Here is a 14,723-nt window from a genome sequence, read left to right on the forward strand (position 1 = left end):
CAACAATAAAACAGAAAAAAATCCCAACAATCGCGCTCAAGAAATTCAGAACCATTACGAATGTGCAGTTGCTGTAATATAGCAGCAAATGAGAAGTCAGAGTGCATGATAATGATAGTTTGCTCAGCTATCTGTAGGATATTTATTAAATGTAGGCCCCAGTAAACAGGGAAAGGCTGGGCTGATTAAGGAAGCAGATGCAGCTGTGGCCAGCTCAATCAGGGCCCAGCTGGCCCTTATAACAGGGCAGTGGGCCAGGAGCTGGGAGGAGTCTCTCTCACTGGAGAGAGAAGGACCTGGCTGCCTGGGGGCTGAGCAGGGTACCCGAGGCTGAGCAGTACTGGGGAAGGGCAGAGGGAGCTACGGAGCTCCAGCCTAGTGAAATCCCAGGCTGCAGGCCTTGCTAAAAGGCCCAAAGGGTACCTGAGGTGGAGCAGTGCTGGGGAAGGGCAGAGGAAGCGAGAGAGCTCCAGCCTAGCAACTCCCCAGGCTGCAGGCCTTGGCAAAGGCCCAAGCAGGTACTAGGGTTGCAAAGGTGCAGCCCAGGGTTAGGAAAGGTAGCAGGTCCAAACCCCCCTTGCCGATGATGAGTGATTTATAGACTGCAGTCTGCCCCAGGGAGCGGGGGCTAGATGATGACTGGCAGTAGCCACTGAGGCAAGGTGGGGATAGGGGTTGGGGGCTTCCCTGGGAGGGGAGACCCAGAGACGGAGAGGTTACTGCTGCTGGGGCAGAACTCTGACTTAGAGGGGCACTGGGGTCTGGGAGGGACACGGGGCCAGTGGTAGGCGAGACACAGGCCTGCAGAGGGCACTCTGTGCTGGAAGAGCTAATTCCCTAGACGACCAGCAGGAGGAGCTGCAGGGTGAATACTCACCCCATCACAAGGCCATTCAGTTGTTACTTTTCACAAGTGTTGCTTTTTTAAAAATTGGCTAACATTTTAGTCTATGGACTACATGCTGCATTCTTAATACTTGATCTTTATTACTCATACTCTGAGCCACTTTAGTCAGATATTCCATGTGACTTGAGCACTAATATTTTATAAACCATTGTAAGTCACTTGGACTTGATTCTCCCAGGCAGATGGACGGAGTACTTTAAAGTTAGCAGGAGATAAATCTAGGAGATCTAAAACACTTTTAAACCTTTTCCTTTACTCTCTTCTACAAGAGAGTTATATTTTTGGCCTATATGGGGATCCCATATTTAAAAACACCTAGATTCCTTCCTGATAGAAACTGACCATCACAAACAAGATTTATTGACTATTTACAGCAGAGTTCACATTCAATTTTCTTGTTACATACATGAGAATTACTGCACTCATGTACACAGGTTTGCTTTGGGGAGACAGCTGGTACACTTCCTTAACTAGTTCACTTATTAAACTTCCTCAGTACCAAACTTTTGGCCATGGCTTTCAGGAACACTGTTCCATTATTGTGTAATAAGCAGTGTTCCATTATAAAAAATTAATAGTTCATAGAATAGGAACTCTAAGATAGCAGACAAAGACACAAGACCCAATGACTGGAAGTCAATTTAGAAGAATTCAAACTGGGAATAAGAACTTTTACAATGACAAGAGGGGAATCAACCACTGGAACAAGTTACAAAAGGAGCTGGCTAATTTATCAGAACCTGAATTCTTTAAAGAGAGGCTGGACCACTTTCTAGATTGGGGTAGGCAACCTATGGCACGTGTGCCGAAGGCAGCACGTGAGCTGATTTTCAGTGGCACTCACACTGCCCAGGTCCTGGCCACCGGTCCGGGGGGCTCTGCATTTTAACTTCATTTTAAATGAAGTTTCTTAAACATTTTAAAAACCTTATTTACTTTACATACAACAATAGTTTAGTTCTATATTATAGACTTATAGAAAGAGGTCTTCTAAAAACGTTAAAATGTATTACTGGCACGCGAAACCTTAAATTAGAGTGAATAAATGAAGACTCGGCACACCACTTCTGAAAGGTTGCCGACCCCTATAAAAATTATATGTTCTGATTCACCCACAAGTTACTGGACTCATTAGTATTCTTCCCTATTACATAAGCAAACAGCGTCCTCAACTGCAGGAAGAAAAACCATAGTGAGCACTTCTGGTGTGAACATATACTCTTGTATGAAGCAGTACATTTCTTAGAATACGGGCTTCTACTGGAATACTGCTATAATGAAATCTTTGTTCACATGAATGTTGACTGAAAGACCATAAAAGGCTGTGTACATGGTCAAACTGAACTATGATAGATTGGGAATGCAATGCAATGCAATTTAGCATTTATAGATCTCTTTCCCCCCTGCAACTATCGGCTCCACTCAAGTTATAACAGCTTTACAATGAAGGTCCAGTAAGATGAATCCCCAAATACCTGAGAAAGTCCTGGTTGAAAACCTTGCTGTTGAGCCAGGGAAGGTGGAGCCAGACGTGCATGTTGAGTGCTGAATAAGTGGCTTGTGTCCATGTAGAAAGCTGGGATCTGAGCTGCAGGACCTCAGGAAAATATGAAAATTAGTGTCTGAATGTAACATTTTCCTTCTGGGCAGATTTCCACATAGTGTTGGAACTGCAGCCAGAGAGGAAGTTTTCTATTTCATATTTAGAAGTTAGATTAATTTGCCTGACTGTTGGCATTGGGGGTGGAGATTTGGAGTGGGAAGAGATTTTCAGTAAGCTAGCGAACAGGAGAGTTTTGTGAGGGAGTTCTCCAGGTGAAGGAGGAGCAACTACGTGACTCCTGGGGTGAGTCTGTGGTGTATTTGCTCGCTTTAAGTTTATAGCGTGGTCTGTTTGGGGACTGTGCGCTGAGCCTAGCAGCCTGCTAAGCAAGGCTGAGAGCTTCCTAAGTAGGCTCTAGCCTGCCATCCTTGGATCCCTAATCCCTTCCAAACTCATGGAAAACAGGGGTTTAAAAAGCCAGCTCGTAAGTGACCGGAGGAGCTAGTGAACAAGAGCAGCAAATGGGAGTTTTACAAGGGAGTTTAGAGAGGGAACATGAAATCAAGATACACCTTATAAACATCCTCTAAACTTGGGCCAATAAAACTTGCTCCCCCACAAACCGCCCCCGAACAAAACACAGAAAAAAACCATGCAAGAGTACAAAGAATGCAGGCAGAAGTCTAGCAGCAGAGTGGGCTATCCAGTATATTGTCCTGAATGCAGCAGGTACGATTACCTGCGTTATGGGCAGGTGGCATTGGTATGCATTTGGTGTAAGCAGCTCCTGGCTCACAGAGATCAAGTACAGGCTCTTGAGACCAGAGTGGCTGAACTGGGGGATTGGATTATTAGAAATATTGATAGTTGGGCTTTTGATGGGAGAACTGCATGGTGAATTGCTTGCCGGATGTGAAGGTTGCGGATCTCTAGAGACATCTAGACAGATGTATGGGCAGTGCTGGGGAGGAGATGGTAGTCATGGTACATGTAGATACCAGTGACATAGGGAAAGGTAGGAGAGAGGTCCTGGAGGCCATATTTAGGCCATGGTTGCATTCTCTGAAATTCTAGTTCCATGCCCAGGGCCAGTTAGGCAGAACTGTAGTGTCTCAATGTGTGGATGAAACAATAGTGTTAGGTGGAGGGATTCAGGCTTATTAGGAACCAGGGAACTTTTGGGGAAAGGAAGAGCATATATAGGAAGGATGGGCTCCACCTAAACCCGAACAGAACCAGACTGCTGGCATGTGAAATTTAAGACTGTAGAGAATTTTCTAAACTAAGGGCTGTGTCAAAGCTGACAGGTACAAAGGAGCACACGATTCAGACAGACACATCCCTTAGAGGAGGATTTATTAAAGGGGATTTTCTATATCCTAGTAAAGAGGAGAGGACAGAAGTTGATAAAGGACAGGTAGGAGCTGAAAATAACAGTCAAATGAAAAAGACCGATTCAATTACACACCTTGAAGGCAAACACCTAAATATTAACAAATTTTACAAGTGCGTGTACACAAATGCTAGAAGTCTAAATATTAAGATGGGTGAACTTGACTACCTGATATTAAGTGAGGATACTGACATAACACGCACTGCAGAAACTTGCAGAACGATGATAATCAATGGGGACAAAAATACCAGGGGACAAAATATATACAAGTAACAGAGCAGGTTGTGTTGGTGGGAGTGTGGCACTATGTGTGAAAGAAAGCAGGGTCAACTAGAGTAAAAAAAATGTTGGTGAATCAAACTGCACCATAGAATCTCTATGGATAGAAATTCCATGCTTGAATAATAATAATATAGCAGTAGGAATATACTGCCAACCCCCTGACCAGGATGATGACAGTGATTGTGAAATGCTGAGGGAGATTAGAGAGGTTACAAAAACAGTAAACTGAGTAATAATGGCGGATTTCAACTATCCCCATATTGACTGGGAACACATCACTTCAGGATGGGATGCAGAGATAAAATTTCTAGACACCATTAATGACTATTTCTTGGAGCAGCTAGTCCTGGAACCCACAAAGAGAGGGGCAATTTTTAATTTGGTCCTAAGTAGTACACAGGATCTAGTTCAAGAGGTGAATATAGCTGAACTGCTCAGAAAGAACAACTGTAATGTAATTAAATCTAACATCCTTATAGGGGGGAAAATACCAAAGAAACCAACCACAGTAGCATTTAACTTCCAAAAGGGGAACTACACCAAAATGAAGAGGCTAGTTACGCAGACATTAAAAGGAACAGTCATAAGAGTGAAATGCCTGCAAGCTAAAACATTTTAAAAACACAATAGAGGCTCAAACTAAATGTATACCTCAAAAACAAGTAAGAGGAACAAAAAATGCCACCATGGTTAAAAAACAGAGTAAAAGAGGCAGTTAGAGACAAAAAGATACCCTTTAAAAATTGGAAATCAAATCCTACTGAGGAAAACAGAAAGAACAAACTCTGGCAAGTCAAGTGTAAAAGTACAATAGGGCAGGCCAAAAAAGAATTTGAAGGGCAACTAGCAAAAGACTCAGACTATCAGCAAAAAATTTTGTTTAAGTTCATAAGCAGGAAGCCTGACATTCAGCTGGGTGGGCCACTGAACAACCAAGGTGCTAAAAGAGCACTCAAGGAAGACAAGCACGAGGGAGATTCCCACACCCAATTCTTTTTAGGTGACAAACCTGAGGAACTGTCCCTGATTGAGGTGTCCGTAGAGGTGGTTTTGGAACAAACTGGTAAAACAAGCAGTAATAAAGTCACCAGGACCAGATGGTATTCACCCAAGAGTTCTCAAGGAACTCAAATATGAAATTGCAGAACCACTAACTGCAGTATTCAACCTATTGCTTAAATCAGCCTTTGTACCAGATGCCTGGAGGATGGCTAACGTGACACTGGTTTTTAAAAAAAGGCGCTAGAGGCAACCCTGGCAATTGCAGGCTGGTAAGCCTAACTTCAGTACCAGGCAAATTGGTTGTAGCTATAGTAAACAGAATTATCAGACACACAGCTGAACAAAATCCGTTCGGGAAGAGTAACAGTTTTTGTAAAGAGAAATCATGCCTCACCAATCTACCAGAATTCTTTGAAGCAGGGGTGGGGGGGTTAAATAAACGTGGATGGGGTGATTCAGAGAGTGTACTTGGACTATCAGAAAGGCTTTGACAAAGTCCCTCACCAAAGGCTCTTAAGCAAAGTACCCAGTTATGGGATGAGAAGGAAGGTCATGCCATAGATCAGACACTGGTTAAAAGATAGGAAACAAAGGGTCAATTTTCACAGTGGAAACTGGTAAATAGCAGGAGTCCCCCAAGAATCTGAACTGGGACCTGTGCTGTTCAATATATTCATAAATGACCCGGAAAAAGGGTTAAACGGTGAGGTGGCAAAGTTTGCAGACGATACAAAATTACTCAAGATAGCTAAGTACAAAGCTGACTATGCAGAGTTACAAAGGGATCTCAAAACTGGGTGACTCGGCAAGAAAATTCAATGTTGATAAATGCAAAGAAAAGCATTCCAGAAAACATAATCCCAATGATACATATAAAATGATGGGGTCTAAATTAGCTGTTACCACTTAAGAAATTTCTTTAAGTCATCGTAGATAGGTCTCAGAAAACGTCTGCTCAATATGCAGTCAAAAAAGCTGACAATGTTAGGAACCATTAGGAAAGGGATATATAGCAAGACAGAAAATATAATGCCACTATATAAATTCATTGTACTCCGCATCTTGAATACAGCATGCAGTTTTGGTCACCCATCTCAAAAAAGATATATTAGAACCAGAAAATTACAGAGAAGGGCAACAAAGGATTACGGGTATGGAACAGTTTCCATAAGCTATGTCTACACTACCGCGGTAAGTCGACCTACGCTATGCAACTCCAGCTACATGAATAACACAGCTGGAGTTGACGTACCTTAGGTTGACTTACCGCAGGGGGTCGATGGGAGAAAATCTCCCGTCGACTTACCTTACTCTTCTCATCGGGGGTAGAGTACAGGGGTTGACTGGAGAGTGAACTGCAGTCTATTTGGCAGGTTCTTTACCAGACCCGCTAAATCGACTGGTGGACTGATCTCAGAGCGTCAATCCCTGCTGTAGTGTAGACCTGCCCATAGAAGGGGAGGGATTGTTCATCTTAAGAAAAAGAGAACTTGGGGGGGGGGGGGGGGGGGGGGGGGGGGGGAGGGGAGGAGGATAGGATAGAGGTCTATAAAACCATGAACGGCATGGAGAAAGTGAATAAGTAAGTGTTATTCACCCGTACCCACTGCACAAGAATCCAATGAAATAAACAAACAGAAGTACTTTTCCCCCACAACACACACAGTCAACCCGTGGAATTCGTTTCCAGGAGATGTTGTGAAGGCCAAAAGCGCAACTGGTTTCAAAAAATAATTAGAGAAGTTCTTGAAGGATAGGTCCATCAATGACTATTAGTCAAGATGGTCAGGGATGCAACCCCATGCTCTGGGTGTGTCACATAACCCCTGCCTTCCAGAAGCTGGACAACAGGGGATTGCTTGATAAATTGCCCTGTTCATTCTTCTGAAGTATCTGGCACCGGCCACTGCTCAGAAGACAGGATACTGGGCTAGATGGCCCACTGGTCTGAACCACTATGGCATTCTTATGTACAAGTGGAAGGTGGGCCCCACCTGCCCTTTGAGCTTTTGCATATTTATAAATTGTGCATATGCATCCTGAATCCCATGAAATTTAGTGGTATGGTAAATACTGGGCACACCTCTAAATGCCCTATTTTATAACTAAGTATTGTGTGAAGAACATGTTCATTTATGCAATTTAAAGGAAAAAAACCATGTACATCTCTACCCTGATAAAACGCGACCCGATATAACATGGGTTCGCATATAGCTCAGTAACCCCGGGGCTCCAGCAGCGGGGCTCAGGCGACAATTTATAGGGCTCGGGGCTCCGGTTGCTGCAGGGAGCCCCGGGCCCTTTAAATCACCGCTGGGGCCCTACCGCTACCCTGGGGCTTGGCCAGCGATTTAAAGGGCCCAGGGCTCCCTGCGGCCAGAGCCCCGGGCTCTTTAAATCACCGCTGAAGCCCTGCCGCCGCTACCCCGATATAACGGGGTTTCACCTGTAACGCGGTAGGGATTTTTGGCTCCTGAGGACCACATTATATCGGGGTAGAAGTGTAGTTTCTTTATAGTTAGAGAAAGGTATCACTGAAGAGACACTGCTGCAATAGTTTATAAAATCAGACTAAAACCAGAGATGACTAAATTTAAAAAAATACAGATTTAAAATTAAAAAATGCAAAGCAGGTTACAGCAAAAGGGATTAATACAGAGAAGATACACACTTGTTTTATTTAATGGAAGTTTCTTTTGAAGTATGTTGGTCAATGTAACACCATTCCATATCCATATTGTGCAGGGCTTGACCACAACATATGCACAAGGTAATACTAGTGTATAAGCAGGTATGTAACCTGCCCTCTAGTCATTCTGTTTTTGCTGCAGGTGGTAAAAATGGAACGTAGAGTATGTAATAACTTAGAAGTATATCACTAACTTAAGAGATAATTTCATCTGAGTTGTACAATGATTTTTTTTTTTAAAGTCCTACCAACTTGTTTATCTGAACTCCAAAGAAAACAAAGAACTAGCTAGCACCTTTCCCTTCCAACCTCACAAACACTATTACCTGCTGCAGACTGAGACACATAGACCTGTGGACTCTGCTGCTGCTGGGCAATGAGGGATGGCATGCAGCTTAACTGGGAGAAGTGACTGGCAGAAGCAAGGCTGTTTGTCTGCAACTGCTGTGGTTTCACTTTACAGATATTAGGAGGATCTGAAGTGGTTGTAGACTTTGTACTCAGTGAAGAGGTAGTGTATGTTCCAGCTCCTGGATTGGGGAAAAAAACATGTATCAAACGGTTTATTTAAAATGATCATTCAGAAACTTTCTTTGAGTAGGTCTGACAAAACGTTGGAAGCATCGACTACCACAGGCAAGGGTGAATAATAAAAAAGTACTTATAGAGATGGCTGTGTGGCTGGGGTGCCAAAACCTTAATATTTCTTAAAACATGATTGCGCTTTCTGTTCCAGTTATCCAGAGAATATCAGTTTGCCATAGTAAGAAACCTTCTTCAGTCACCTCAGCTGGGATTGGAGCATACATTCCCTTTAAAGGCCACATATGAGAAAATGTAATTGGATATCAAATTTTAAATTTTTTGCCACTTTTGTAAGCTATAGTGGGAGTCAAACACTTTCCCACTAATGTTTGTGCATAACAGTAGTGAAACCTGTGTTATCTGAAAGTCTTGTGGGATACTCTCATATTACATATGTTTGTATAGTGTCTACCACAAAGAGGCCTCAGTCAGCACTACTGAAAAACAAAATCTTGAAATTTTCAGACAACTGTGGGAACTGGGTAGCTGCCACAGCTACTGGTTTCCCCAAGGCCAGCTGCAAGAAGACTACAAGGAGGGGGAGAGCAGCTATATTATACACAAAAAATTCCGTGCAGCCAGCTGAAGAGGAAGGTGGGTAAGAGGAGCTTCCTAAACAGTATCTTCCAGATCCACCCGACTAGAAAAGGGAAACAAGAAAAACCCCTCTCCCCAGCTGGATATGCAGTAAAATTATAGGGGAAATATCAGACCTCCCGATAAGAGGGTTTTGGTAAATTGTGGTTTGCACCGAACAGACTAGAACCCAATATCTAATCTCAAAGAAAGCGATGAGGTTGGCATGATCAAAGGGTAACACAAGTAAACTGGATAAAGGGGGTGATGCAACACATAATATGCAATGTAAAGAGTTATACCTGATAATGAAGTTGTAGGTGTAACTGATGCCACAGGAATAGGAGGCATTGATGCACTTGAGAAAGAGCTGTAAGTGCCACTACTTGGTCCACTGCTACTGCTACTGCTTCCACTGTTACCTCCAGTTATGGGAGATGCCGTTGAGGTTATTGGAGAACTCTTCTCCCCCACATTTGGAGAATTCTCCCATGCTTTACGTGCAGACTCCATCTATTTAGGAAAAAAAGGAAGTTTTTTCTTTTTTAAAAAGAGAAACAGGTTAGCTATTTAGAAGATTTTCTCTCTTCGGTTAGTCCTTCAGTTAACAATTCATTTTAGTTAAAAAGGAAGTACAGGCTACCTGCGAGCCTCCTTGCTTAACATTTGATCACTATGATTGCACAATGCTATGTGTTCATGCAAAAAACCTATAACCCTAAGTGGGAGCTTCCAAATAGCTCCAACTGACAAAAGTAATCAACCATTTTAAATTTTCAGTATCCAAGATTAAATTTGCTCACGCTGACTTGTCTCCTCCCCGCCCCCCCCAAACGAGGGGAGTGGGATTAAGGGAAATATATTGTTTCATACATGCTTAAAATACCATAAAAACAGGTTCTAAAATAAAAACATTCGCTTTAAAATTAAATTGTTTTGATAAGTCACTGGTGCAAAAAGGTAAGAAAGCGTTTCTGAGATTGGACATAGCTGATGCATGTTGCAATGAAAAATGTCACAACCACAGAAGCGCAAGTTTCTATCTTTAGTATGATCCGTAACCATTTAAGGGAGTACAGAAAGATCATTTTTGTCAAAAAGGCATATTTGAATACAATGTCCATTTTATTTTGTAATTTTAACATAGGACTACACACCACCACGTAACTAGTATGCTTGTTTGGCTGCATATTTTAAAACCTTAAAGAAAATAATTTGGGGCTGAAACTGTACCAAATATAAGTGTCTCATGCCCACTGCTCATGTTAGAGGAAAAAATAAATACACAAAAGGTCAAATCCTACTTTCTGTAATCATGGATGTATGTAATCTTGCATAGCAACAAATATAGTCAGAGTCAAACATGCTTTTGAAGTGTTTAAAAAAAATATGTATTTCTAAGCTGTTCCACAAACTGATCTAAACAACCTAGTGGTTGACTGGAGCCAAAAAAAACCCCAAGATTTTAGCACTATTATAATTTAACAGCAAACCTTTGAATTCCATGCAATAATTCTAGGGAGAATGTTGAGGGAGTATATTAAACTGACAAAGGGAAGGAAATTTTACTATAAATTTTCAAATTAGACTTGCCACAAACTTAAATCATTATTATGGTCCATGAAGTTGTACAATGACAAACGCCCACATATTTAAATGTTGAGGTTTAGCCATTGGAGACTATGGGTTCCATGTTGCAATTCTTCATTTATCAGATTACAAACTGTTGAGGGCAGGAACTATTTTCATTTGGTGCCTTGTTCAGAACCAAACTCATTCAGTGCTGAAAATGCACAAGTCTGATCAGAATGGCCTAGTCACTTGAACCAAGATGTAGCACTTCTTACTGGACAAGTAGTCTCTGATGGCCACACCTCCGATTATAACAGAGCATGGCTGCAACTACTTCATTTTACGGAAATTAGGTCAACATATCCCTAATTTAAGTTATGTTATTTGTCTATACATCATAGAAAATGATGGAAAAACCAATATAATTTGTATTTAAATTTCCACTGTTGAAGTGTAAAAAGGTATCAGACAGGAGGAACTATTTCAAGTTTCTTTTCCCTCCACACAAGTGCTTTTACACACTTCATAGAAAATATGTGACTTGACTATTTCCCTTTTGGGGACAGATTCCTCCCATAAAACACATGCACTGAGGCTGAGCCTCTTCTAATAAATATATCAGATGTGGGCCAGATTTGTTCACACCCCCTTCCACCCTCACACCAGATGAGTATTTCCCAAAACTGTAAGGAAAATATATTCTTAATAGTAATTTAAATTCCTTGAAGCATTCACATGTAGTGTTTTACATGGAGCAATCTCTGAGCGAGACTAAGACCTAGCACCTGCAGGTATGGATGAATGACGCTTTGCTCCTTGATACCTCAGAGTTCAGTGCCTGGATCTTGTGGAACCTTTCCTGTAGGTAAGCCATTGTCTCACCCGCATGCTATTTTGATCCTGAGGTAGACCATCTTCATAGGGAGAGCAGGGAGAACAAGTTTGTCACAAACCTGGTAAGAATAGATATATCTAAGACCTTAGATTCCTTAGCCAGGCTATATCACTATCATTACCTTTGTAAACACCATAGGGGAAGATGACAGACAAGTAGTTTAACTAATATTGGCAATTTCTGGAGTCAAACTGAACAAGTGTCTGTGACAAGGGTCTGACCAGAATATGTAAATAAGCTTTTGCCAGGTCCATTGATGTTGGAAGGTCTCATGGAGTGGTTCCAGTGATAGCAGAAGCTAGAATCGCCATCCCGAATTTTGTCTTTTATCAACCCTATTCACCCTCTGGGACCAGATTGGCCCAGACTCCACCCGACCCTTTCTCTAACTATGAAGAGCATGCAACAGAGTCCTGAACAGCTTCCTTCTTTAGGCTTTGTTTTCCTAGCTGTAGGATTAGGGCTCCTGCAGAATGTTAAGTTTCTCATCACCTCTCAAGATCAGAGAAAGGATGAAGGGATGTGAAATTCCAGGGAGTATCCATGCTACCTCTCTCCCACATACCAAATGTTTCAAACATGTTTGGGAGAAAGAAGTTCTCTCAATTCTAAGACCTTAGAGAAGCAGCAAGAGCATCCAGAATGATTTTACCTTCTTTCTCTGTTTTTTGGATCTTTGTGGTTTTTCTCATCCGGGGGAGAGAGGGTGTGTTGGATAGTGGGGGCATGGAAAACACAACGGTCAACTTGAGACCTCTCAGCTGTTGATACTGTTTGGGCCTTAGCCAACTCAAGTGCTCCAGGGTCCCAGCATTCAGAAGTCAATAAATGATTGCAGAGGAAGCAAGAGAAAACTTCCCTAAGAAAAAACAGTTTCTGTGAGCGAGGACAGAAAAACAGAGGCAGATTCCTTGCCAAATGACTTGGTTACTCACTTAGAACATTTAGATACAACCCTGGAATTTAGAAGTATGTTGGGCAGGGAAGTTTAAGAGGATTGTGGACTTCCCCCACAAAGAGCCCTTGATCAGAAAAGGCCTGGCTAAGTCCTAACATGGCTGACCTGTCTTTGCAAAGGTGTCTCCCGAGAAGTCTTGGTTGATGTGAGGGAAGCAGAGATCCCAACAAGCCTTCCACTTGGAGTATCTTTCCCTGGCAGAGTGAAGCCCAGAGAAAGGAGCAATTGTGGCAGAGTCCCCCACCCCCTCCCGTTTCTTCTGAGAGGATCTCCTTGCAGATGGAATGCTATGATAGGGGATGGAGGAACAAGAGGAGGCTGGAGCGTTATTCCATTCCAGAAGAAAAGCCTAGAAACTCTTGTTCCTCTAAGGGAGGAGGGTTGGAAGATAATGCTCCCTGCTGCCCTCAAAGCAGCTTTTAAAAGCGAGGATTACATTCAATAGGATGGGAGAATAGTAGCAATGTTCTGTTTGGGTACCAGAGACTCTGGCATGAAGATGGTAGGGGCATGGTCAAGTCCTAGAATGCCCTGAAAAAGTGTGAACTGCCTTTGGTATTTGCAGGAAGAGATGCAAACCCTGAATGTCTGAGTAGAGGGCATGATACGGGGGGGAAAAAGGCTTCCCAAAATGTTGTAGACTCAAAGCACTGCAGCATGATTTTAGACAAAATTCCTCATCAGACCTACTGTGGAGATAGCTATCATCTATCAAGTGTTTATTAGGACAATTAAATCACCCTGGTATAGAGGTGCCCCAACAAAGTTACAGGACAAGAAAATATACACAAAAGGAACTCTCTGCTCAGCAGGTGTGAAACTGTGCTCATGATGGGTAATAATCCTACCTGTATCAAGTGTTTAGTGAATGAACTACGTATTTCCAGATGTTGTTCTATTAAGCTTAACATTTAAAGGTAACAATTTAAAAAAGTGCTTCCAGACACCAGAAAGTTAGATTATTGATAAATAATAAATTACATTTCCAATTTTAGCAGGCTAGCAGAGTTCCCCTTGCTAAATTACTCTTCCTTCTCTATCACCTCCCCAAATTAAAACCACTCTTCTGACCTCACACATTTTTTTTTCTTAAAATAGACTAACATTTTTCCTGGCTGAGACACTTTAAACATATACAAACAAAAAGAGGGGAGGATAATTAACAGTAACTAGGGTTGCACCACTGGGTTGTGCTGTATCATAATGATACGGACTATGAAAACTGGAAAGAAACTTTCATCCATCACAAAACCAGTTCAGTGAGAAATTCTCACTGGGAGTTGCACGAAAATTCCTTGAAAGCCAGTTAGCTATGCATCCAATCCTCTTTCGAGTGAGTTCTAGTTTGGACAACATTCTGCCTTCTGAAAATTAGAGGAAGTTGCAGTGCTTTTACTAGTTCAGTGTATAAAAGCACTATCACATAGCTCATCTATGGCACTGGAAAGGATAGACTCTCCTAAAAATGCTGTAGCCAAAGGACAGAGACCAGCTTAATAATGTTAGTGAGTTATATAGCACACAATCCAAACCCTCCCAACATCAGACTACATACATGCCATAGACCAAATGCTCTCACATACTTGCTCCACACTGCACAATAAAGGAGCGTGAAATGTCAACCACCACAAGTATAGCAAAGCACTTTTCTACTAGTTTATATGAGACAATAGCTGTTGACATAAAATAACTTACTGCCAACCTACTTTTCATTATTTACTACTCCAATCATCTAACTGTACAAGTCACACATCACTAATCAAAAGGAAAGAGCTAAGAAAGTCAAGTACTGCTTGCTGAAGCCAATGCACTACTCAGTTTTTAAAAACCTGTACAACCATCAATCTGTAACCAGCTTGTTTTAAACAGACCTATCCACCAATACGTCAAAATATGACAGGTTTCTGTCATGAGCAGCATGCCACAATATTTACACTCTTACATGTGTCTCCCTAGAATTAACTCTTAGGGTAGTGGGAGTCAAGATTGAGGCCAAGTGTTAATGCAAAATGGGGTTAAAGAGATTTATAATTTAATGCATTCCCTTTGATACACCCTTTTGTTTCAGCCATCTGTTTATATGCAAAAGCAGTTCAGAAGAGGAAACAAAGGAAGGCTCTAAAAAGGTTCACCAGCAAGTTCTCCATTATCTTTTTCCCTTGCATGCAAGAAAATGACCCTTAGAGGGATGTGGTACATACCTTGAGGGTGAGGTCCACGGTAGCGGGAGAAACTGGAGTTAGGCTGGAGCTCTGTTGTAGAGTCTCCCTCCTAGGGAGGGGAAGGGTGTGGGGCAGGGGCACCTGAAAGGCAGGCAACAC

At 42.1% G+C, this 14,723-nt stretch overlaps 1 protein-coding gene across 1 annotated transcript in view; it reads right to left on the reverse strand.

The window, feature by feature from the left end:
* Positions 1 to 14,723, reverse strand: part of LOC113407322 (protein PRRC2C-like) — a 110,407-nt gene that overhangs the window by 20,492 nt on the left and 75,192 nt on the right. The window contains exons 24-27 of the mRNA XM_026655704.1: positions 14,604 to 14,705; positions 9,280 to 9,490; positions 8,143 to 8,346; positions 2,383 to 2,504 (exon numbers count right to left, since the gene is read on the reverse strand). Coding sequence (XP_026511489.1) covers positions 2,383 to 2,504; positions 8,143 to 8,346; positions 9,280 to 9,490; positions 14,604 to 14,705 — 639 coding nt within the window. The remainder of the gene's footprint in view (positions 1 to 2,382; positions 2,505 to 8,142; positions 8,347 to 9,279; positions 9,491 to 14,603; positions 14,706 to 14,723) is intronic.

This window comes from Terrapene carolina, unplaced genomic scaffold (assembly GCF_002925995.2).
Source record: "Terrapene carolina triunguis isolate 2854851 unplaced genomic scaffold, T_m_triunguis-2.0 Scaffold210, whole genome shotgun sequence".
NCBI classification, from domain to species: Eukaryota; Metazoa; Chordata; order Testudines; family Emydidae; genus Terrapene; species Terrapene triunguis.